The 26,976-nt window shown below is 37.2% G+C and overlaps 1 protein-coding gene across 1 annotated transcript; it reads right to left on the reverse strand.

Annotated features, from left to right (window-relative positions):
- Positions 1-733: 733 nt before the first annotated feature.
- UFL1 (UFM1 specific ligase 1) lies at positions 734-25,446 on the reverse strand. The gene is made up of 19 exons (XM_063329938.1): positions 25,293-25,446; positions 24,400-24,545; positions 23,287-23,315; positions 22,425-22,522; positions 21,470-21,584; positions 19,933-20,063; positions 19,246-19,304; positions 14,491-14,637; positions 13,142-13,317; positions 12,232-12,411; positions 11,731-11,851; positions 8,930-9,052; positions 7,639-7,759; positions 6,513-6,676; positions 5,288-5,418; positions 5,090-5,170; positions 4,246-4,331; positions 3,628-3,808; positions 734-2,920 (listed from the first exon to the last, which is right to left on the reverse strand). The coding sequence occupies exons 1-19, from the start codon at positions 25,367-25,369 to the stop codon at positions 2,708-2,710; spliced, it is 2,379 nt and encodes a 792-aa protein (XP_063186008.1). The 5' UTR covers positions 25,370-25,446; the 3' UTR covers positions 734-2,707.
- Positions 25,447-26,976: the final 1,530 nt, after the last annotated feature.

The following is a 26,976-nucleotide window of genomic DNA, read 5'->3' on the forward strand; positions in this document are numbered from 1 at the left end:
GCAAGTTCTAACAGAGCAACAGTTTGCTCATTTACAGCAGACCTGCACATAACCAGCTACAGAAGTCACATTTTGCCACTTAAAAACAGGGAAAGGAAAAGGTGCTGCTGAGCCCAAGCACCTATGGCTAATGTACCCATTCCAATTTCCTGAGAGAAGCAGCAAAATAGGCTATGAGATGCATGTTTATAAATATTTGTGTATTTACGTCAGCTTTTTCAGTCTATAAAAATATAATGGTGGTGATTAAATACCATAGGTGAAGGGTATGACACGAAATACTTAAAAGTAACTTTGTGTTGCCTTTCATTTTCCTAGATACTCCAAAGGGCAGTTTTGTTTTGTGAACCGAACCTCTGATTTCTAAGACAAGATAACTCTTCCTCCTGCATATGTTCCTCCTAGGGAGGGGAAAAAACCCATGAATTAGCAAAATATTCAGGAAATTGTGAATATTCCTTTTCGTTCTCTTTCAAAATACTTCAATTTCATAAACTAAAGACTGTTTTTACACATCTAAGAGACAACAAAACACCCGGGAAGGTTTTCCAACCTATGTCTCCTTGAACTCTGTTAGTAGCCAGAAGATATCTCTGAATTTTAGTGCTTTCCTCATATCTACTTTGAAGAATGTATTTTTTTTATCATTCTTATACCATTGTCTACAATATAGCAAGTCTAACACATGATATGGTAAATTTTATAATAAGATCATTATTATTCCAGCATAAAAAAGTATCAAACAAAAATACAGGGACACTCAGAATGGCACATTAAATCAAACGGTGCATATTACCAATTGCTGTTTGAAAGCTCCAAGCTGCACGATGATCAACCATTGGCTAAGTCAACAGAATGCATTTTAAATACTTCATCATTTAATATTATTAAAATAATTTCATATTTGCATACAGAATGTCATATGGCATATTATTTACAAAATAGCTCAACATCATATAAAATTGTTTACATTCAGTATCGGAACTTAATTATTATTCTGGCTAAATATGAAGAAAACAGACCTATTCCCTGTATGCAAATTCTATTTCTTAAACAAAGTTAAACAGCCTGAACATTTTTCATCTCTTACTCCTCATCGTCCTTCATTGTCAGCTATGCTAGCCTCCAGCCAAGGAAAGAGAAACAGCTACCTTTGCTTCTGCCTTACTGTTGGTAACAGATAGCATTGATGTGAACATTGTTAAACATGACTGTCTTTTATATATGTATAAAATTCAATTTTTTCCCTTACCAAAATTAACTTAACCTTCATTAATCTGTTACTGAGCTTCCATACTCGGCCTCCTCAACTTTCATTTGTTGTTATTTCAGGCTTGGATATATTTATGAATAATCTTATAGAATGTGTGAACTGTTGGAAAACAGAAATATCTGAACAGAGCAGGGCTTGCACAAATCTGCTTTCTTTTGGTCAATGACATTTTTAGTGAAAATAATTCTATTTATTGTCTTACTACTCAAACTTCATTTTATGCAAAAACTTGAAGTTACACACATGAAATCAATGGGCATTACTGAAGTAATAAAACTAAAATATTTTTGGTTTGAAAATTATCTTCTCAAAAATAAGTTAGAAGTATATTTGACATATAAGAATTATGTCATTAACAGCGGCAGAACTCTATTTTACACATTTTTCCCCTTTCCTCAAGACATAAAGTACCGCTCATGTAAAAATAAGGCTGGTAAAAAACTTGAGGGAAACATTTTAGCCAATATTTTGGTCTATAAAGTTTATGTAGAAAGACGATAAACTACATTCTTTTGAAAAACTCAGGATAAACAGGATACCACAAGTTCTCTCAAGGAGCTGACAGAACGCAAGCAAGTGCTTCTAACTGCTATGGGAACTGGATTAAGAACTCAGGTCTGCTGAATGAACATAAAGCATATAAAATATGGCAGGTTTAACAGTATTTATGCACTTCCAAAACACCAATGCAAAAGGGTAACGCCTCCTCTGTCCCAAATGCAAATTTTAAATGAACTGCTATTATGGACATTAACAGAATACATTAATAGCATGAGTGTGCTGATTTTCATAAGCTTTCAGTACAGTTAGAAACTCATATTAGTACTGGGTTGCTTCTCTTAAGTTTAGCAATATATGCTTCTACTCAATGTTTTTACTGTTGTGGTCCAGTGAACAGAAGCTGAAAACATCCACTAATGATATCAAAAAGTAAAAAATGGCCTTTCACTGGTATACTATTAGGTTTCAGTATAGGTCTCAAAACTACTCTTTGAAATTAAGATATACAGGCTTGTATACAGTTATATACAATCCTTAGATCACTACAAATCCCAATTAGAGAAGTAAAATTATAAGCCTGTGTGTGTACGGAACAGAATACAGTTATTTGAAGAATAACGCATTTCTTGAGGCCTCACACTAAGATGCCAATTAAAAACCACTAATTTCATACCTGAAGTGTCTGCAACTGTGCTCTGTCACATATACATTCAATGTGCATCACACAAACACTGTAGTAGCGCATTACAAAACTCCATTTGCCACAATCACCCAATAACCGTGTCCCCTGGGTGTGATGTGCAATTGTTAGAAGCCAAATTTTAAAGTTTGTCAAGCATTTGCTGCTGTCCTTTCCTACAGAATCAAAAAAAAAAAAAAAAAAAAAAAAAAAATCGGACTTCATCATGGATGTGGATGCACTGAATAATAATTTTATTCCTCTGTTACAGAAGATTTCCTAGGTCTGAGAACAAGATCCTTGATAGAGGTAGTGATTTCTTGGAGCTCTTTTCGAATGGCATCTGCTCCTTCCTCCTCCTCCAGGTTATCTGTTGTGTCACCGTCTCCCTGTTCAGTTTTCTTAGTCTGACTGATCAGTTGTTTCACGACTAATCCCTGGTATTTGACTAACAGAGAATGCTGATCCTGAGGGTAAAAAAGCAGAAAAAAACCAAAAGGAATGTCAATATCATGGAGAAGGTACACAGACCTTTAATTAAAGATTAGATTTTTAGAAAAGCATTCTCCCATTCTTGCCTGAAGAGGGTTAGCAATACATAAATATATTTCCATCAAGGTATTTTGCAACCTAAATTCTGAGAGACAAAGAGGCAGAAAGATGAACGTACATCCACGCTGCAAGAACAGGACAATTACCCACTGAAGGAGGAAAGCAATGCAGATACTGAACACCACCAGTTTTGGCAGATTAGAATACAGACTTTCAATGTTTTTATTTTTGAAGATGGACATCTTTCTTTAAAACTGAACTAGAAAAGTTTAAAAAGCAATCACGCTGTAGCTAGGAGGGAAGAGAGTGTAAAAAAAATTTCAGTTATAAGAATTATAACATCCCCCGATACATGGCTGTCTCTATGGAAAAGGAAAAGCTACAGTACTAATAATGGACTGATTTTCATTTTTATTAAAATAATATTGAAGACAGATCCCTGAAATTATACATTTGAAATATAATACAGATCAGAGAAACTGCATATTCTGTACAGAAAGTAATGATTAGTCATGAAACACAAATGTGCCAGTCTTATGCAGCAGAAATGGTGTAAGGCACAACTTTTACCTTCTGTCATAGAAGAAAGGTACTTTCCCCTTAAAAAGCTAGAAAGGAATACCTCTGGGATCTTGCCACTTAGGAAATTAATGATCTGCGGTACTGATCTTCCTGGTGCATGAAGCATACAGTGGGTTGTAAACTGAAATAACAGTACTGATGTCAGGTGCAGAACAAGAGCTGGATCTTCTGTGACTTTCAGCTGTTCAATCAGAGCTTGTCTGTGCTGAAATAGGACTTGCCTAAGGAACAGGAATACATTATATAAAATATGTTTCTTGTTCTGTCTTATAGTAGTTGATGGTAAGACTCTAAAACCTATCTAACTTCAATCAATTAATTTTAATTTTCTTCTCTGACTGACCAGTTCTTCATATGAAATTCCACATTAAAAAAAAAAAAAAAAAAAGCTAGCGAGATTTTGAAAAGCCCACTGGAGAATTTATAAACTAGTATGTTGTAGTAAGTGGTCAGTCAAGCAAATTAGCTCTTCCCTGCTCCTTCTCCCATGGAATTAGGACTGCTTGGCTTTGTAGTTTTCAGTTAAACAGTTTGGAAAGAAAGACTGCCTTGTACTTACACATTCTGTGTGACTGCTACCAAACTAACCATCTGACATTTGTGCAGCAACCGAGCTACATTTCACATACTGTGCATGGAATAAATAAAATTAAGGTACCTTTCCTTCTTTTTGTCTCCTTTTTTCACCATAATACCACAAATATCCACTGCAGAATCAAGGCATGAAAGAAAATCTTCTATGCTCTATGAAAAAATGATACAAATATTTAATCTTAGAAGATTATAAAAAAGGCTAACTACTGTTCACAATTAACCACACAAACAGATGACTGTGAATACATCTGGAATAAACTATGGAAGAAAAGAAGTAGTAAAAAGTATTTAGTAGAAATTAACTTTATTCATCTTCCAATAGTTCATATACTTAAATATCAAAACAAACGATAATCTGTCAGTCTTAAAAATGAAATTAAAAAAGGAATGCATGTTCTACAATTATTTACAGATGTTTTTTGCTTAAGAAACATATCAGTATGGCCATTTGCATAAAAGAATTAATAAATTACTTTCCTTTGTACTTACACTGCCATAATCTGAAAGGGTTTTTTTTAATAAACAGGATTTTACTAGTTAAGAAATACATGGGAAGACAATCAGGAACTTCAGGAACAAAATACAAGTAACATCAACCACTTTAAACTGCAGATTCTCTCTCAGCTTTTAATTTTCTCACCTGCTCATAAAAGATATACTAGATTCCATCTGGAAGCAAAGAGCTAGGTGACTATCAGTATAAAAATATAAGAGCACCTTTTCACCTCTTAAAACTCACAGATATGAAAACATATTAAACTTACTGACTTACACAAGTTCAAAAGATTATTTTGCTTTCATCCTTCACAGAAGCAGCAGTTACATACTACAGTACGTATGTCAGCTGTTTATTAGCATTGTATCAGCAGAACGGAAAATCTCAACTCAAAGATTCTGGATCACTTTACCTTGCCATTCAGAGAAGTATGCAGTTTAGTTAAAGGACCTTTGGTGTCTTCTGGCAATTTACCTAAAATCTTGGTCCGGACCTGTATGAGACAAGAATGGAGACATTCCATAATATTAATTACCTTTTTAGCTGCAGGCATATTTAAACAGAAGATACTTGAATAGAGACTGTTAATAAGGAACTGTTAACTGTGTACCTCATTTGTGATTGTAGAATAATTTTCTGTTGTCATCATTGAATCAGATGCTAGGAAGTTGAAAATAAGATTTGTAATGTCTGTACAGACAGTCTTCAACAGGTGTTTGGCAAGATTAGTCTGAGTCTCATCTGTTAAAAGAAATAAGTGATTAAAAGTAACTTATCATAGTTCCCTGACTCCTCTAATCAGAGCACTTGCTAGAACGTGGACTCTATCAATCATGAGTAGTATGAGAAAGTCATCTGGATACATGAAGCTAACATCCCTCATTTGCAGTTGCTTATGGAATATTCTTCAGTGAAAACCGTGAGCTTTCAGGTCTGTATGTTCATTTTAATGCATTGTTAGTATTTCAAAGGTGTATCTGTATAAGCAGTAAACTAGTCCCTGTACAATACTCCCGAATCACAAATGAGCCACCACTGCCATCCATCAACAAGTAAAAGGTATGTAAAGTAAAAGTCTACAGGATAAGCAGTTAAACAGATGACTTAAGGCTGAAACAGTAGACTTTTAGAAAAAGAGGCAATAGAACACATGTACAAGAACAGAGGCTAATGGAAAAGAGTTCCATTTATTCCTAAACATGGGAATATTGTAGGGGGGGGATTGCTACTGTTTCCTTTTGTTGTAAGCTTTCCACAGGGAAAGCTCTAGAAGAAAGCTGAATACAGCAGAGAACGCTGGAAATGTATACAATATTTTCCTAATGCTTCATTTCTGTCACAAAATACAGGTAGCTAAAAAAGACACCTTACGAAGTAACCCATTGCAAAGCGAATCTACACCTTGTTAAAAAACTACCCTCGAGGAGCAACTACTTTCAGTATCAAACCTAAAAGAGGTTTTAACAGGGGCTTCTTAGAATCAGGTAGTATTCAATTCTGGCACAGGTGACAGAATGAAGTAAGTTTATTAATTATCCCTCCCCCCCGACAATAAAAACTACAAAGGGATGTAAACACTTTGGAAAGAAGGCCAAAACACCACAATTATCTTGACAGACGATATAACAGACTACAGATCTGAAATTAAGAGAACATATTTCAGTAAGTGTGCAAAGGTGCACTCCAGCGTAAGGTGAGTGTTAGGCAGTGTAAACACATCTCTAAGTTTTTCCTTTGAAAGTGTTTCTCTTCTTTGACCTTGAATGTAGATTCAGGAATAAATTCAACATCCCTGAAGGAGCATACTCATTTTTTGAAGTACATATTTATTGTACCTGTGAAATGCTTTGTTCCCTTTTCAAATAACCGAATGTTGTTGTACAAGTTTGAGAATTCCTCCTGCAAGTCCTTCATAGTCTGTCTTCTGCTAGCTCCAGAGGATGATGTTGAAGATGTAAAAACAGAACGCACAACTTCCTGATAAGTTTTTGTTAAAGGTCTTAGAACAGGGAAGAAGAAAGCAGAAAAAGGGAGCATTAAACAAAGCGTAAAACTGTGGGTGGTTTTTCCAAATATATCAGCAATAGTAAAAGCTACCTCATTACACAGTAAATGAATGGGACATGAATGCCACAGAATGGTGAGATAAATAGAAAGCAAATAATTGAAATCAGAAAAAAGGCACACATTAAAAAAAATTAAAATGTACTTTTGTAATTGCAGAAGTACTATTGGTTACAGTATGCATGGTATGTAAACGCTTGCCAAGGTTTTAACTCATAACAACTCCTAAATGGAAACAACATGAAAAACAGAAAAGCTTTCCAGAAACAACGCTTTTCACAAACTCTTTTGTCTGTGGATAAATTTCAGATCAATAACAGCTGCAAGAGGGGAAGACTTAAGTCGCATTAAAATAGCACAGGCCCTTCTAAAGATGGAGTTACCATTGCACTCCAAGTTTATTCAAACTCGGGCTGTTACAGTCCTATCATGTCCTTTTTGCCCTGAACACACATATTCACATCCTCTCTTGTATGGAACATCATTTAAAAGAAGTTATTCATCTTTGCTTAGATCGGTTTGCTGACCTAGCTTGCTACCCAGTTCACACAGGTACCAGCTCCACATTTACAGAGGGCTTTACAGAAGACGGGACTAGTGAAACCCCAATATGGATCAGTGTAATGGGGTGGAAATACACCCACAAACCTGAAAATATGCTTGTTGACAAAGGACGCAGAACTACCTACTGCTAAGCAGAAGCATGATTTCTCATCAGTGTGTCAGCATGGCTTTCTAATACTTAAGTATATAACATGGAGCTGTATAGAAAAAGAATATTGTGGTTCATTTCCATTAGCAAAACATTTTTTTTTCTAAGCAAGAAAACAGACTGAAGGGAAGATTAATCTGAAGTGAATCACAGACATTCTAACTCCAGCTGAATTCTCAAATTACCTTATTAGGTGTTCAGCAAGTTCTGTAATCAGCTCTTCAGGGCAATCCTGCATGTGAGCCTTTAAAACATCCTGAATTTCCTCTTGTGACATGAAAGGGAACTCTGGCTGCTTATTCCTACCTGTAGCGGCAATGAACAACAGTCATTGAAAAAACACTATACTTAACTTTGCTGCAGTTACTCTGTGGCATAAGACAGTGAAATGTCTCAAAGTTCAAACTTCCACAGAAGAAATACATTACCAACAATGCAAAAAAAGGATGACTACACATGACAGTTAAATTTTACACATATGAAAAACTGACAAAATTTCTCTGATGATCACTTAGCAGTTATTTTCTGTAACAGACAACTTAAGTAGTATATGAGAGCATACATTTTTGCTGAGAAACTTCAAACTGCCTAACCCATCCATTATTTTACAAACGATGATGTCACCAAGACCAAATAGCTTTTTTAAAATGCCAAAACTGAACAGAATGATCCTATTTGAAGGATTTCACAAGGTTGTTGGGAGTTTTTTTAACCCCATTTAGTAAGGTACACAACCATATAACAGAGAGTCCCTAAAGTTGAGGTTACAGTACAAAATTTGAGGCAGGATAAAGCAAGAATATTAAAACAGTCAAGAAGTTCCAGTAAAAAAAAATCAACTTACTGATTGTAAATGCATATAAATTTGTGCATCTGTATTTTGATTTTGGACAAGATATGAAGTTTGCCTGCATGCTGCAGAAATTAGTTTTTACATATAAGAAGGAGACCAGGATGATGACAGGGACCAGAAAAGGACAGGCATTCGATGTTCCAGATGCAGGATAAAACAGGTTTATTCTGCATGTAAGATAACTGAATGAATGGAAATCAGTGATGTTCCTAGTTGTGCCACAGTAGCCACGAACAACATACAAGGCTATATAAACAGGTGGAAAGGGAGCCTAAATCAGGTTTTGGAAGGGTCTTATTTATATTTGAATGGTTACAGCTGAATTTATCTTGGGATTTTCATTCAATCTATTTATGTCAATACAGCAATACAAACAGCAACAATTGTAAAACATGAAAGGCTACACCAAAAAAAGGCAGTGTAACACTGTTTTACTCAGTAACAGCAATCTTGAAAAATAACTTCATTTATATGTGAATTACAGTAATCTATGAGAGTAGTATGATACAAAATTAAGATGCTGTACTTCACAACTTCAATTATCATGGTTAAAAGTATTTTTTCAGTCTAGATATTATATGTAAAATGGAAGTACACATTTAGTCCAAAATAACATGACAAACCAGTGCTAGTTGCTTGTGACTCTTCATCACTGTCGGCATCCTTTCTTCCTTTCTTCTTGGTTTTCTTGATCTTGATTTCTCTAGCATTACCACCTCCTCCTCCTCTCACGCTTCCACTGCCCTCTGGTGGAGAATTATTTGCTTAGTACACAGTGAAGTTCTAGCACTTAAAATTATTTTACAATGTTACGGTAATTTATCTGCATTACTTGTTAATGCTGAACTAAAAAAAACACAACCTGATTCTAAATGTGACCTATAATATACATATTCCAGAACCATAGGGACATAAGTTTCATTCCTAAGAAAAAAGCTCAACTAAGCCAAAGCTTTGCTTAAGCTAATGTCATTAATAAAGACAAATGCTAATAATACAAAAAGTACATATCATTGAAAAAAAAAAAAGCAGCACTATCTTTTTCCAGCTGAAAACAGATGAGATACTAGTGTCCATAATGTAATGGGAGAATTTCTGTTGGCTGAAATAGCATCTTAGCAAGCATTTAGCGTTTGTATTCAGTGATGCTGAATAAAGTAGCTACTCAAAAATATTCCAGATAATGTAACTTTATTAACTTTCAGAGAAAGAATCCTACATAGTAAGCATTTATCCAAAATAATCGAATGCATGCTTCCAAGAATAACTAGAACACTAATTCTTTTTCAACTATTCCTAGATGCCTATAAAGCAATGAGATGTTCCAGTTCTGACAAATGTAACAAATGACTTAGTTCATAGTTCCTGTAATCCATGTATTCACACTGCAGATTGGATCTCAATTTGCAATACAGTCCCTTTCCACAAGGTAAGCTGCTCTGCTGTGTGTTCCCTTTATCACAGCTTGTTCCCTTCCTTTTTTCACTTGAAACAAATTTGAACTCCAGAATAACAGGTTTTATACATGCACTAAGCCTTGAGAAAGTAGTTATTTTTCCATTTAAATATAAGGTCCAAGATTTCAAGTAACTACTTTATGTAAGAGTATTACCATTTAAGAAAAGGAAACACAAGGACAAGATGCTACTACTCACAAAGCTAACTGCATCTGTTATGTGCTACAGATGGATTTTAAGCATTACTTTGCAGGAACAGCAAACTAGTTCACTTGCAGCTAGGAGTGGATAATGTACTTCTGCGACCTTCAGAGTTTGTGACCTCTTAAAGAAAAAACCAAAAAGACTTGGTGTTTTTCACAAGTTTGTCAACTGTGCAATACACTAGTTATTTTGGAAACAAGCCCCCTTCATTGTGTATTCCACTTTATAGCCATATAGAAAAAGCTGCAATCTGCAGTCAAGATCTTATCCACAGAGAGACGAAGCAGGAGAGACCACTGCTAGAAAAGCCGTATTTTATGACAATAGGATACACGGACTGTAATGTACACAAAGGATTACATGCCTCCACAGATACTTGTTTGTAACAGACTGTTGCAAATGGTATTACAAACAGACAATACAGAATTCGACCTGAAAATTTTAATTAATCCAATACACGGCAGAATCTGTATTTCTGATGAACTCCATTAACACTACGCCATGTCAGGTTACACTTGAACAGCAGATATTGATATAGTCACGTACAGACCTTAAGATAGGCAATGTGACATTGGCCACATTCTGCCATTACACAATAACAACATCTAATCCTTAAACCATGATGTTGACTGTTTTAAGGTGATGCACCTAACAGTCCATAAAAAAACCACTTCAGGGTAGTGCTTTCTGAATATGTTACCTGCAGATATGAATGTGTCTAGACACGTAGTACATGCTCAGCAGAGTCTCACTCCTCAGAGGGTTGGAAACTGAAGTTATTCTGACAGTGCAATTAAAGTTCAAGCTTTTCTGCTTCAGCTCTGGCCTAGAAAAATCTGCTGTCTCTTATGGCAAGAATAAGTTTAGATTCCATGTTGACTCAGTAATGGCCTTTTTAAGAGTAGAATGTAATGTTTTATTTTTCAGATGAGTATACTCAATTAAGCTAGATGCATCAGTGCTCTAATTCTGTTACAGAAAGGTTTGAAAGGGTTAAACCCACACATTTTTATTTCTCCTCAGATTAAGATCTATTCTAAACAGCCACCACACAAATGGAATAAGACTTGGGATTAATTTAACCTAGAATATACCTTACAGTAAACTGTGTGAATCTCCAAATATCTGTTATGTGTGCAAACAACAGAAAATTGTCTGTCATGGGATTCTTAGAAAAGATGTACAATATTCTCAAAAGCCCCTCATCTTAATACCTCATTTCTCATTTCAGACAGAGTAATTTTGGAAGTAACTTCTTAACACTATTAAAAAATATTTTCATTTTCCTGGGTCCCTGGAAAGCGGAGAGTAACTGTATCTATACTGTGTAATAAAAAACGGTACAGAGGTTCCCAAGCTAATACTGAATCATAGAATAGTTTGGGTTGGAAGGGACTTTTAAAGGTCATATAGTCAGTCCTCATTGCACAACTCAATATTATGTGACTATACCGTATACACTAAGAAATCAATATGGATTCCTTACTTCTAAAGACAGCTGCCTCGAGTTGGACTAACTGAAGATATCTTTATGGTACTTCCTTTGCAATTCTAAATCTGAAATTAGTTCTCATGGACGTAGCTCAGATATATCTACACCTACAGTATAATGATGAAAAGTGGTTGGATTATGTCGTAAATATCGTCAGCAATGGACTGGAGGTAAATAATGGACTACAAAATATAGTAACTTCATATTTGAATATTTCCAAGACTAACAAGCCCTTTTTTTTTTTGGCTTCAGCTAAATATTGATGCCTTACCTGTTGCTTTCTTTCTTCTTTCATCCTTTTTGTCCTTTTTATTAGCATATGAATTCTCTAGACCAGAAGCCTGTTTTAAATCTTCTTCAGTGATTAAATTAACAGGGTTACTTTTCATCTCCTAAAATGAAGAACATGCACTTCATAGCAAAAAGATAAACACAGCAACAAAAGATACATGCGGAAATATTTAAGCCATTTGGCCATTTTTAACTATACTAATCTAACATCGTGTTTTCCAAGTGCAACACATGACGAGACATTTATTCTTCTCTTCAAAATTCAATATTTGATCATACTGTTAGTGTGATAGTGTTGAGTGCAACTGAATATAAATTAAATGACACTAATTACATATACAAAACTTTTCTTCACCTTTGCCCTTCTTCTCAAGATGTATTTTAGATGAGATGTTAAAGAGATGGCAACAGCAAACAGAAAATAACATAAACTATACAACAATCAATGTATATTGCATCTAGACCAATAAAAAAACTGTACCTTTTCAGCTTTCTGTTGCATTGTATCAGAAAACAGATCAGCACAGCTGCTTAGAAATTTCTCACTGACCACAATGGTGTCACTGAAGACCAAACCTGAAGAATTTTTGCTTAAAGATCTCATTACTTGCTGAAGCAAAATCCCAGTATCTTCTACTGACAATGAACTCGGCAGAAGAGTCTAGGGTAAAGAAAATCAAAATCACTTACATACAATAATCCGTTCTAGAATGGACAGACATACTTGTATGTGGATAAATAGAATCCACAGACACCCCATCACCCTATTTGACATCTGTTAACGATTTAGAATATATTGCACTTTTTAAATTAAACCAGTGATTTAAGAGCAAACGCTATAAATATTCTAACATCGCAAAGCAACACTGCTCTACAGTATGTGCTGCCTCTGGGAAAACACATGTCAATTTCTTCTAAATGCAGCTCAACAGACACAGAGTAACACCAAACAAAAAAACAACAGCAGACTTCCTTACAAGCAGCTGAGTAGTGGTGTAAGGCCTGAAATTAGGATTCAGCCAGGACAACGTGGCTAATATATGTCTGCTTACTGAAACTGTCATGAGAGTTCAGTTCTAACTTTTTTCCCCAAAAAAACCCCACTGAAATATATTGCTCTCAATCAGAATACATTAGCACTAATTTTGAAATGAAAGTTAGTCTTAGCTATCTAGCAACTGAATACTAATATGTCCTTCCTGTGTTTTCGTTCAGACCAACTTAAAGGCAAATAATGTCTTTTTACTTGTTATTTTACTTAAACTGAATATTCTTCTTTGGCAACACGGAATTTTCATTATACCTATGTGTAGTTTCAATAGAGTATCATTTGACACTAAAATAAGACAAAATAAATAAATCCAACAACAACAACTGAAAGGATTGCTTACTGCTATATCTATCCAGCTGCCAGAGCTGATGGCTTCCTCTACAGAGGCTTCAACTTGATCCACAATTTCTTGACCAACACAAGCTGCTCTCAGAAATAAGAGTTGTGTAGACTTGAATCTTTTTTTAATGTAGCCTGATGGGTCGGTGATGCCAAGTCTGTACAACGCATCAAATTCTATAAAATAGTGAGATGTCTGTTACACTTAAGTACCTTCATATACATACAGGATCTTATGTGGTAATTTTTTTGAAGGCAGGAAAGGAAGAATTACATACAGTTTATATACAAGTAAATGCAGCCTCAAGCTGATGCTGAGCTAAAATTTAATTCAGCACAAGCTACACCTAAACACAGTTAACAGGAGTATGAAGATAAATCGTGGACATGACTTTGGTCTGAGTTTTGGAAAAAAAATGTTTTTTTCAGATTCTTATACCATTAAGTTTATCTTCGCAATTCTATCTTTCCAAAGTATTCTAATATAACATGGACAATATTTATAACACATACAATGACAAATGTTTTGTTTTCAAAAGTTACTCCAATATACTCATAGAATCATGCAATGACTCACAAGGAAAGAATTTCAACTATTTGCCAATTTATACTTAGACTTTCTGAAAACATTCAAAGACTTTGACAGATACTCTATCAGTCAAGCAATATTACAGAAACAATACTACTACAGTAAATTATGCTGAACCTCTTTAAACTGCAAGACTAACTGTTATTTAGGGACTGGCCCTTTGGGACCTTAAGGGTACATTCCTCTGTTTATTCAGGTCCACATTTTCCCATAGCTCCTGTTTTAAAACACCATCATCCAGCATCACTCAGCTTTAAATTAGACAGACTTGTTTGGATTCAAATCAGGACGCTAGTGCTACCCACTCCAGTTCTACAAATCTTATTTTGGAAAGGTTCTTCTTGTGCACTGCACACTTGCCTATCCAGACTATTAACAGCCAAAGTTTGTTTGTAAACTGGACACCTGGACTGAAACTCCAACCATGTGGGTCAAACATGATCATCTGAAAAGTATACAATGAGCAGTCAAAGCAATGTCTTCAGGATAGTAATAAAAGTAGCATTTGTAACTTGGTTTGTGAGAAATAAAGTTACTGTTTAGCAGTATGGCTCTCTCCGCTGAAATATGGTTCTTTGTGATAAAGTAACACACATCATTATAAACAAGATGGTCTTTTAACAGAGGAGTATCAACTACTGTATTGATTTCCACTTATTCTTGTGAGGCTTCACTCTAGACACTAGCTATATTAGGATAAGACCAATAACATAAACTAGTTTTAGAAAGATATTTTACCTACAAGAATGAAGATTAATTACCTAAGTAACCATTCTGCTTGAAAAAGGAATCCACCCAGTTGCTCTGAGTCCTGGCATAGATGTCTGGAACAAACACAGCCTTATCCTGTCTCCCACCAACCACGGTGCCTTTTAGACGACCAGTATTAACAAGCTCTTCTAGCACAGCTACAAGAAGAAAATAAAGAAGAAAATAAATGAAGTGACATTTTCCACTTCGATATATCCATTAGTCAAAACACAGCAATTATTTTCCCTGTTTTGTTTCTTTTTTTTCCCACCCATTAGTTGTTTTTCTTTTTATTATTAATTGAAAGAAACTATAGACCAAACTACAAGTGCTTGTTCTAGTGAAACATTCCCAAGTTCTATCAATTATTTTTAACACTTATGAGAATGTCTTGATAAAAGCTCTGGAAATCATACAATGTTTCAAAACAGTGAGTCACAATGGCAAGATCAAAACAGTTTTTATTGAACATATACCTAGACAGTTTGAGCTTTTAATTTAAAAAATGTACTTATAAAAGAATCTTTCTCTGGGCAGGCAATAAAATACATGAGCAATTTATTAATATGTTCTCTTCGAGTTCATTACTTGCATGATAACCAAGATGGAAAAAAAGAGATCTGAACATACTAAAATACATGAAAAACTGCTACCTAAACTGCATAAATGTGACCACCTCCAACAGGTGACCTTCTTCAGGGTTTACAATGTTCACACTCTTGTTGCCAGTAATAAGCTCCTGATAATGCACAAATATTGTTGACAAAGAACATATCGGTAACTAGTAGCACCAAAGTATTAAGCCTTTGTCGATGCTAAATAAGGTGTTTTCAATCCATTAAAGGTGCACAGGAATATCTGATTTGTCTTCTATGTTCTGCTTATGCGTTTTTGTAAGTCACTAGGTATATTTAAAAAGTCAGTGACGTCAACTGCCAAGCTCTGATGATTTCTAGAGCTTTGCTAGATGCCCTTTTTATCTTCAGTTTGTGTTGATTTCTATTTCATGAAAAGACAGATTTTACCCTGGAACAGAACATTAAATGGTATCACATTGTTGGCTCCTTCCTCATTAACATCAGTAGCAGTCAACATTTCAACATGTTTAGTACAGCATGTGGAGGTTTAGCTCACCTACACAGAAAAACCTGGTTCCAGAAGAAATACTACATTTTACCCATGATTTTTTTTGTTAGATATGCCAACAGTGTAGATAAACCTCTATAAGCCAGCAGCTACTGAACATGACTGCCACTTAACAAATCTGAACAGTAGTTACACTGAAAAAACATAGAAGAAAGAGAAACTGATTTAAACAAGATGCAGTTTTATGTAATCTAAGAGGAGCTAGAAATCATGTTCTGCTATGGTTCAGTTACATTGTATAAAATGGAGCTTATAAGACAGATTCTGAAAATGAAATTAGATTTTTATACTTACTAATAGTTTAGTTACCCTAGAAAACAGAGTCAGTGTGCCTATTCTACTATTGTCACACAATACAGTTTGCAATCTCAACCTGTTTTTATTCAAAGTTTTCAGGAAAAAAAGAGCAAGACTCTTATAGGTATTTCAAATCATTTTGTGGAGCACTAGCAATAAACCAGAGTCTTTATGGAGAAAGGGGGAGAAATGACAATGCCAATTAATTTTTGTATTATTTCAAGTGCCAGTTCTAAAACTCCAGGGCAGAGAAGGTGCTTTCACAGGAGATTTCACAGCTCCTACTACAGTTATGCCTAGATGCAGGACATCTGCAGAACTACTGTAATCTCACACTTATTTTTAAAGGTGATTGAGTAGTTTGCAGTGTTCTGTAAAAGGTCTCTGCAGAAGTCTGGCAAAGATGACAAGCATCTCTCCATGCCTATCCTACATCAGCAACACAATATTCAGAAACGAAGAACACCTGTGCTTTCATATGCTTTCATAGTGTTTTAACTTAAAGTTTCTAATTTCTAAAATTATTTATTTTCTATCATAAATTCATTTCAGCTTAACATGAACAGCAGCACAGCTATGTGACAGAACTAAAGACTATTGTTCATCTTGTCTAAGTGTTGATTAAATAATTAGCTGTTTGTAAACTATACTAACAGTAAACTGAAATTGCAATTTTTTTCTGTAAGAGATACAAAACTGACAAAGATCACTTTAAACCACCTTACTAATAATGACAAACATAAAAAGCCAAGGGTATAAGTAACACATTAAGAAGATATTTTTCAAGTTTCCAGCATTTGTGGAATTGAAATGGTATCTCAGAAAATGGATAGAATAAAATCAAACACGCTCTGGCAGTGAGTAAAAAGCTCTTTGAAACTCATGAAACTGCAGAGGAAATGAAATGCAGCAAGATAAACTAAAGAAAAGGATTAACTAACTCACTAAAAAAAGAACAAACAAGAAAAAGAAAGTATTAGAAATACACTTCGCCATCGTGATGATTACTGGTGACAGGAAAGCACTAGAACTTCAATTCACATGAACACTGTACATGAGCAATACATGATCAAGTACTTGCAGGACCTGTTTGAAAAAGACTGTAACCGCATACTGAAATTTGCTGGGTACTGCAACACTACCATAATGCAGTTCAGCAGATTTTCCTTTTAATCTATGAATACCTAGATGGCACATTCCAAAAAAAGAAGAAACCTAAATTGATTATGTGAAAGTAGAGTATTTATGTAATTTTATTTAAATGCTAAGATTTTCCTTTTTAATGAATAAGCTTGCAACAAAGAACAAGAAGGTAAGCAGACAGATATTATAGTGGAGCTAAAGCGTGCAATACCCTGAAGACAAAAGACCCAATCAAACAAAAAAGAAGTGTTAACTTTCATGAGAGGAGATAGAAAACCATTAAAGAATTCTGAAGACCAGCAGCACTTGGTCAGCATACAAGACTAATGATGCTTGAAGCAGCATTTTGGACAGATGAGAGCGGATTCCTGGTAGTCAAAGAAAAGCTGCAACATTAGAAATGAGAAACAATTAAGTAGTGCCTAAAAGTTTCAGCAGTTGGATAGGAAATCTTTATGTATTTCTATTTTAAAAAGGAAATATGGAAAATAAAAACCAAGAGTTTAAGGAGATGCTTTATCTCTCAGGACATAAAGACATTTAACTAGGAGCATAACAAAAGCTCTGTTTCTGCTACCACAGAGAATCACAGAATCATAGGGTTGGAAGGGACCTCTGGAGATCATCTCGTCCAACACCCCTGCCAGAGCAGGGTCACCTAGAGCAGGTTGCACAGGAACACGTCCAGGAGGGTTTTAAATGTCTCCAGGGATGGAGACTCCACCACCTCTCTGGGCAGCCTGTTCCAGTGCTCTGCCACCCTCAAAGTAAAGAAGTTCCTCCTCATGTTTAGGTGGAACCCCCTATGCTCAAATTTGTGCCCATTACCTCTTGTCCTGTCGCTGGGCACCACTGAAAAGAGCCTGGCCCCATCCTCCTGACACCCACCCTTTAAGTATTTATAAGTGTTGATAAGGGCCCCCCTCAGCCGTCTTTTTTCCAGACTGAAGAGACACAAATCCTTCAGCCTTTCTTCATAAGAGAGGTGTTCCTGTCCCCTCATCATCTTGGCAGCCCTTTGCTGCTCCCTGTCCAGGAATGGTGACTCAACCACTTCCCTGGCCAGCCTGTTCCAATGTTTGTAATCCTTTCTGTGGAGAAATTTTTCCTAATATCCAATCTAAACCTCCCCTGGTGCAACTTGTGGACATTTCCTCTTATCCTATCACTTATTACCTGGGAAAAGAGACCGAGACCCACCTCACTACAGCCTCCTTTCACGTAGTTGTAGAGAGCGGTAAGGTCTCCCCTCAGCCTCCTTTTCTCCAGGCTAAACAACCCCAGTTCCCTCAGCCGCTCCTCATAAGACTTCTTCTCCATAAAAGTCTTTTTCTCCAGAAAAGTCAATAAATAAAATCCAGAGCAGCTAATGCCACTTGGCTACGTAAAATCTGTCCCATTTTTGTGTGCTTCACTGGCAGGTCCAGAGGAGGGCCACAAAACCAATCAGAGGGCTGGAGCACCACTCCTGATGGACGGGCTGAGAGAGTTGGGGTTGTTCAGTCTGGAGAAGAGGCAGCCCCGGGGCGACCTTATTGCAGCCTTTCAATACTCAAAGGGGGCCTACAAGAAAGATGGGGACAAACTTTTTAGCAGGGCCTGCCGTGATAAGACAAGCGGCAATGGTTTTTAAACTAAAGGTGAGTAGATTTAGACTAGATAGAAGGAAGAAATTTTTTACAACGAGGGTGGTGAAACACTGGAACAGGTTGCCCAGAGAGGTGGTAGATGTGCCATCCCTGGAAACATTCATGGTCAGGTTGGACGGGGCTGTGAGCAGCCTGATCTAGTTGAAGATGTCCCTGCTCATTGCAGGGGCGTTGGACTAGATGACCTTTAAAGGTGCCTTCCAACCCAAACTATTCTATGATTCTATAAAACTGCCAGCAGCTAAGGACAAGTAACAAAACAGATGATGAGTACTGTACTTCTTGCATCATTCTACCCCCAGAGGCATTTCGTGAACATATGCTTTCGTTGCTGTAGCTACAGAGAACATCTCTTCAGTTATGGATAGCACAAAAGGTTTAACACTTTTTATGCTAGAGAGAAACATATTTTTCTTTATTCCAGAATTAAGGCTATGTACTAAAATGCTTCTTTGAAAGTATACATCTTTCAAGAACAAAGAATCTATGAATTAACTAACAAAAATACAAACCAGCCTGAATGAAACTCACAGTAAAGTAAATGTTCTTGAAATCCATACCGAGTGATCAAGGTACTTACAGGCGTAGGCCTTGCAAAAAAGAAAAACAAAACAAGAAAGTTAATGACCTGAAATTGATGTGGAGAATCTAGAAATAAGAGGTACTCCAGAAAGACAAAACTACACAATATCTCAGCCCCAAGGTGCTACACTCATTTTTGACACAGCTTAGTAGGTTTTAATTTTGAATTACTATGAAGTTATATCTTATAACAAAGCTAAAATAATTATCGTAAGGAAACTTCTGCTCTCCCAAGTTTTTCTCTTCATAGAAATCAAAACAGAAGACTATTAATTAATAAGAAAAAACCTTCTATAATCACACGTAGTGGGTAAACATCAACATGTTATTGACAGTGAGGATAGATACTCTCCAAACAAAAGAACTGCTGATTAACATTTTTTTCAGCCAAAAAACTTAAGTATGTTTTATGTGGTATATTGTTATATTTTCCTTATTCTCCTTTCAAAAGGAGGTCCCCATTTCAAAAAATGAGTCTAATATAACTAAATATTTCACCCTAGGAACTGAACTACACTTAAACAAATCTACCCATATGTCTTTATTTTCTTTTCTTTCTCAATCACAAGTGAATTTGGTCCATAAAGACCTATGGTAAAGATACTTTAATATGTTGTTGCAGGTGTTGCAATTTACCGAGTAATTGCAGTGAAGAGACCACGAATGCGTGCTCGATGCCGGGACACAAAGGCTTCTGTAAAAATTACCCCACGGTTTTCCTGGTCTAGTTGTCCATGAATAATTCTACCCAAACGCCTGGATAATGCCTGCAAAGAGAAGCTGGGATGATTGCTAAAACTGTGTATTAAAGATATTAAACAAAAATTAATCAAAAAATCCATATTAACAGATCAGCAAATTAGTTTTGCTAAGAGAGACAAAATATTCAGAAATGAGGACTACAAATGGAAATTATTATTTAGGTACATTGAAAATGTGTCTTATGACACGTAAGTAGATGCCATTATGGCCCACAGTTTAAACTTCAGGGAATTCAGCTTTCCTAAGAAAGCCCTCTTCTGTCAGATAAATGCATATCTAATGATGAAAGAACACTTTGCAAAATAAATAATTATGGTTTGGAAACGCACAACGAAAACTAAGATTTAACCTTTGTATTAATTTTGTATGAAACAGTGGCAAAGGAATTCACTACCCATTTTTTCAAACCATCAAGACAAAAATTAGCAACAATAAACAGAAAAGAGAGAGGTGCAAACGGTTTAAAATGTGCATCCTTGCGAAGTGAACTTAACCTAGGACATATTGCCCAGGAAACAGAGCGAAACCATGTAATGATTTTTGTATATTAGAAACGTTTTTGTAGAAGCTCATCACAGGACAAATATTAGAGGAAATCTGTTCATAAATTGAGAGGCAATAAGGTTGTCTGTGGTACCCAATATAACTATTCACCTAACACGTCACAGGATTACACTTTGAAAAAATATCTTCCAAACAAAATCCAATCTTGACTGAAAGTAAGAAAATGCTTCCTAATCCTTTTAAACACCACAACAGCCACTAAAAAAGGTAAATATTTTTTGTTTCTACTCTGAACGTCTGGCTTCAGCTTCTAGAAATTAACAGTTATTTAAACCTTTTCTGAATAAACCGAAAGGTCTATACCATTGTATTTCTGCTTCCTGAGTAGCTAATGAGACTGATGAAATTACAATCATAGTATCATAGAATCATCATTGAATCATAAAACGGTTTGGGTTGGAAGGGACCTTAAAGATCATCTGGTTCCAACCCCCCTGCCCTGGCCAGGGACACCTTCCACTACACCAGGTTGCTCAAAGCCCCATCCAGCCTGGCCTTGAACACCTCCAGGGATGGGATATCCAAACTGCCCCTACATCTTCTCTCTAATATTTCATACAAAGACATTTTCAGATCTTCCACTAATCTAACCCATTCCTAACATTCCTAATTCTAATCTGTTCCTAACAGTCACGAAGACTCTGAAGAAATTTTGTCCAAAAGCGAAAAGGCAAATATCAACCTCAATCTGTAAATAGCTGTTACATCGCAACCTTTATGTATCTAATACTTTTCTGCTTAGAATGACAAGCAGCTCATCACAGTTAACGCCACAGATATTGAAAAGATGACAAAAGAAGGTGAACACAATCAATTCTACATTTGTTATGTTGGTGGCTTGCGTCACCTGTAACAGGAAGTCTCCTGGGAGGTCATATGCCTTGCAGAGTTCCGATATTGTCACCTGGCCAGTTTCTTGTAGTTTATCATTTATTTCTTCTGCCAATTGATCCAGGTAACTCCTTATTTAAAAACAAGAAAAAAAAAAAATCCCAACACATTAAGCGGGAAATTCAAGATCAACCTGTTATCCACATGCTGAATTCTTAACTGACCTGGCACTAAACCTCCTTCTGTTGCATCTTTGCAAAAATAAAGTGAAAATTATTTTAAATGAATAAAGGAGAACAATGTAAGTTGAATTGTGTTTTTTTTTAAAAAGCCTGCTCACCAGGTACCTAGTATTAAAATTGGTCATTTATCTGCTGTATGAAACTGTCAAAAAGCAGGAACAGGAAAACACTGTATGTCATTGAGACACAGAAGTAGGCTTTAGTGAGCAAGATAGGTCTTAATTATTTCAAGAGAGCCAGGAACTTCACATTCTTTGCCAAGAATAAATCCTGCAGCGCAATCAATAATAGAGACAACCCCATAAAAGTATTACTTCAGTGTGCCGAATGTCACGAAATAACTTGCTTATACATCTTAGGCTTTTGAGGTAAAGCAAGAGGTGGGAAAAAACGAGAGGGTTTGTCAATAGCTGAGGCAGATAGCAAAGCCACAGAGCAAATGAGATCTGTCTGCTGTACACAAAGATGCTGGGTAAGAAATGAAGCCTCTTAAGTGCAGGATACTGGGCAGAGACATTCAGTAAGGGCTTTGCTCCATGGATTCACTGGATGCTCTGCTGAGATAGGCCTCACTCGCCATTTGGAAAGGAAGCACTGAGCACCAAGCAGCCTAGTAGCAGTCAAGAAAAACATATTTCACTTCAGAAGCAACAAAGGCTGGCTATGACTTTTAGTCTGCATTTTAAAAAATAAATGCAAATTACTCATGTCGCTCCTGAAAGTACTCACTGGTTTATAAGCTGTCCCAGTACAAGCTGAATAGTTTTTTCTGATTTAACAATGTCGTTAGCTCTGTTTTCAATGTGCAGAAGGTCCACATTTATTACCTAAAAAACACCAAACAACAAAATCTCTTATAAGAACTTTAAATTGAAATTAATTCTCAAACATTGAGATATTATACTTACACATTCCTATGTCTTGAGGAAAGCTGCTTTTATTTTTTTCTACTATTGCATATATATATGGTTAATCTGTGATTTGGAATAAAGCAGCAATGCTTTAGGCAGAAAAAACTCTCTTTGTAACTGTGACAAGGTTAAAAGAAACTTATAAAATAAAAAATTCCAGGAAGCTATGAACAGAAAATACTAAATTGTCTTTCAGAAAGGTTTTCTTATTCCAAGTAATTTTACTCAAGCCAGAAGGGAAAATTAGTCACAGAGGAAGACTACTGGAGGATAATGATTAGTAGAGACAAGAGATTAATGAAGGAAGAGGAAAGACCCAAAGAAGCATGCAAAGTTAATTATGCATGCTCCTGCAGATTTAAATTTAAATGGGAAACACATTTCTTTTCTGTTTGCCCTTCTTAGTTTACAAAGGAAGAGTTCAGAAAGAAAATCTGTATATTTTAGTGGCTATTTCAGAGGTGGTAGATTATCATTAAGCACAGAGGAGCTTTCAATAAAGCAGTAAATGGACGGATTAAGTAGCTTGCGGTACTCTGACATGAGCCACCAGCTCTTCATAAAGTTTGTTCTCTCTTAAAAAAGAGTATAGCTGGAGTATAACTGATGAACTTCATATTTACAATATACATGGTGTGGAAAAGAAAGAAGTATATAGTTTTTTATTACTAAAAAGTTACCTGTTGTAAGTCAACAATGTTTACTCGACCTTCAAAAAAAAAAGTACAAATATACTTTTAGTATATAAAACGTTTGAACAGATTTAGAATATAGCATAGTCCATTGCGAACAAAATACTTCTTCATTACTTTTTTTGTACACCAATTAAATCAAAGTTTGTAAACCAATTAAAAGATTTATAGATTGCCAAATCACAGAAATCACGGGTGGTCAGTACAAGATATCACATATTGTTCTACCCTATGGCCTTGCTGACAATCCAATACAGAAACTCCAAAATGAAAAATCACTGTTCAAACTCCCTCCAACTTGTTTTTTGCTTTGATGCTGATCTGGATGTGACCATTAGGCCATGAGTATCACAACTGAGATTGTCAAAACTTTCCACCTTTGCATGATGCTGCTAACAAAAGACAGCAACTTTAAATTCAATTCAAGCTATCATAATGATGTGATACATAAAGGCATAACGCAAACTGAGGCATACTTGTGGTAACTGTAAGAAAATGACCAATCTCTATGAACATATAAAGAAATTAATTTTCTAAACATATGATGTTGTGAAATTCATCCTTAAATTGTACTTAAAAGTACAATATACCGTCTTCTCATTAAAACCATTGACAAAAAGCAATGTGACCATATTTATTTCCCTGTATATGTAAGTCAGATCTTACAAAGCAGACGGCTCTTCATACTGGTAAAATAAAAGACCCGTCAACAACAATTTAAAAATATTATTATTACTAATGATGTGAAAGGAGACGATTGATTTTGAAATTCTAAGTCGAGACTAAACATCCAGGCTAGATATTTAACCATACTAAAATACCAAATTTCCTTCAAAAGTGTTCTTAGACCACTTCTACTTCAGAAATTCTGCATGGGTGAAAATGAACAAAGTAACATGTCTTGATATGTTTACCTAAAATAATACAGATTTGAAGTGAAAATAAAATAATACTACGTGAATTCATATGTATATGTAGCAATAGGAGGCAAGCTCACTTTTTTTACAACATTAAGGGTGCTGAAGAAAATATTCAAATTCTTTCTATAGTCTGCAAAATTAACTTCCAAATCCACAGGAAGAAAGCAAATGCCACGCTTACCACCAGAAACATGAAGCTCATCCCGGATCTCCCTACTAATCTGTGCTGGAGTGACATACTCTTTTCCATCAAGCGTGTGCACTACTTCCAACTGCTTTTCTGCGATCAGTTTGGTGACAATTTCTATACAGTTCCGTTCTGACAATCTATCAACAGCATAAAGAATAATCAGTTATTCTAAGTACCTGCTAAAATTATCTTTAAATTGATGATTCAAAAATACAGGAAATGAAGATTTCTTGCTATTCCATGTGAATACTTTTCACAACAAAAAACTAATTTCAGGATCCTACTTATCACCTCCAATTCATCCATACGGCTTCACTTCTGTGGGCCATCTCTCTAAAGTGACTTTTACTCTTCTCCTGAACAGCTGTCAGCCCCTTTTGCTGTAAGGCTGCATCTGCCCGTGAATGGTCACGCTTACACAGTTTGTGTCTTTGATCCTTCTGTGCTTTTTAATTTTAATTTGCTTTTGTTTGGTTGGTTTTTTGTGCCTTTTTTTAATAATTAAAACCAGGTTCTGGGCAACCGCCTCAACTGCTGTACACCACGTACGGAAGAAAGAGCGCACGGGAGCCGTGACGATGTTCAGGAGCTTGAATTTAAGGGCAGCTACACACTTTCGTGGACCTCCATATTCTCTCTGGGGGGGGCCTAAACGCCCCTTCAGGGCTCACAGGCACTGACACACCGGTAGAAGAAGGACCGCAGGGGGGCAGTGCCCGGCTGACCCCCCCCCCCTCCGCTCCCGGGACCCCGCCGTGCGTCAGGGCCGCGGGCCGGACCTGGGGTGAGGAGGGCCGCCGGAGCGGGGAGGGGAAAGGGCGCCGGCAGGCTGTCCCCAGCGACCGAAGGAGACGGCGGCGAGTTACCGGCGCCTCCCTGCTCACCTGTGGGCCACCTCCGCAAATTGCGCCCGCTGGAAATCGGCTGCCAGGCGCCGGATCTCCTCCCAGGCGGCCGCCATCGCCGCCTCGCCGCTACACGTCAGCCCCGCCGGGCGGGCTACGGGCAGCGCGCGGGGACAAACCGCCCGGCCGCCGCCGCCCTCCGCAGCGCCACCTGTCGGGCGGGAGCCGCTCACCTGCGCTGCCGGGCCACGCCCCAGCCAGGGTCAGTAAAAAAGTAAAAAAAAAAAAAATAAAAAGGAAAAAAGCAAAAACCGGTTTCCCCACGCGAGCCCGGTGGATGTAGCCAGGTGAGCAGACGAAACCGTGTGGCCACCAGTGAGGCGGGCTTCACCCACCGCTGATGTGCTATGGGTGTGAGGCTGACACCTCTGCCAGGGCGAAGGGCTAAAGTGGTGCTCCCCGGGGCTCAGTACTGGGGCCCGTTCTCTTTCATGTCTACACGAAAGACCGGGATGAGGGGATCGAGTACATCCTTGGTAAGTTTGCAGATGACACCAAGTTGGGCGGGAGTGTTGATCTGCCTGAGGGTAGGAAGTTCTACGCAGGGATGCGGACGGGCTGGATCAGTGGGCCGAGGCCAATGGTATGAGGTTCAGCAAGGCCAAGTGCTGGGTCCTGCGCTTGGGTCACAACAACCCCATGCAGCGCCACAGGCTTGGGGCAGAGTGGCTGGAGAGCTGCCTGGCAGAAAAGGACCTGGGGGTGTTGGTCAACAGCCGGCTGAATATGAGCCAGCAGTGTGCCCAGGTGGCCAAGAAGGCCAACAGCATCCTGGCCTGTATCAGGAACAGTATGGCTTAGCAGTACTAGGAAAGCGATTGTCCCCCTGTACTAGGCACTGGTGAGGCTGCAACTCGAATTCTGTTTTGGGCCCCTCGCTATACAAAAGACATTGAGATGCTGGAGTGTGTCCAGAGAAGGGCAACGAAGCTGATGAGGGGTTTGGAGAATAAGTCTTATGAGGAGCGGCTGAGAGAACTGGGATTGTTTAGCCTGGAGAAAAGGAGGCTGAGGGGAGACCTTATCGCTCTCTACAACTGCCTGAAAGGAGGGTGTAGCCAGGTGGGGGTCGGTCTCTTCTCCAAGGTAACAGGCGATAGGGCAAGAGGAAACAGCCTCAAGTTGTGCCAGGGGAGGTTTAGACTGGATATTATGAAAAATTTTTACACTGAAAGGGTTATTAAACATTGGAACAGGCTGGCCAGGAAAGTGGTTGAGGCACCATCCCTGGAGATATTTAAAAGACGTGTAGATGTAGTATTGAGGGACATTGTTTAGTGATGGTTTTGGCAGTGTTAGGTCAATGGTTGGACTCGATGATCTTAAAGATCCCTTCCAACCTAGACAATTCCATGATGCTATGATTTTGTGATAAAACTCGGTCTAAAATGTAAGCCGAGCTTTCAGCGTATTCATGGAAATACAAGCAATATTAGAAGCTGTTGTTACTGAAAACTGAAATGAAATTTAGACTAAGTGAGGTACCAGGTACGTGGTGTCACCATTTAATGGCACTGCTGTTATGCAGTGAAGGGTGAGCTGAATTTAGTTCGCTGTCGCACCAGTGTTTGGCCACACTGTTCTGAATGCCTTTTCAGCTGTTAGACGAGATTGACTTGCCTGTGGTAAGGAATAAGAGTGCTGGCACAAGAGGAGTCCTTCT

Source organism: Chroicocephalus ridibundus, chromosome 3 (genome assembly GCF_963924245.1).
Source record: "Chroicocephalus ridibundus chromosome 3, bChrRid1.1, whole genome shotgun sequence".
Classification (NCBI taxonomy): domain Eukaryota; kingdom Metazoa; phylum Chordata; class Aves; order Charadriiformes; family Laridae; genus Chroicocephalus; species Chroicocephalus ridibundus.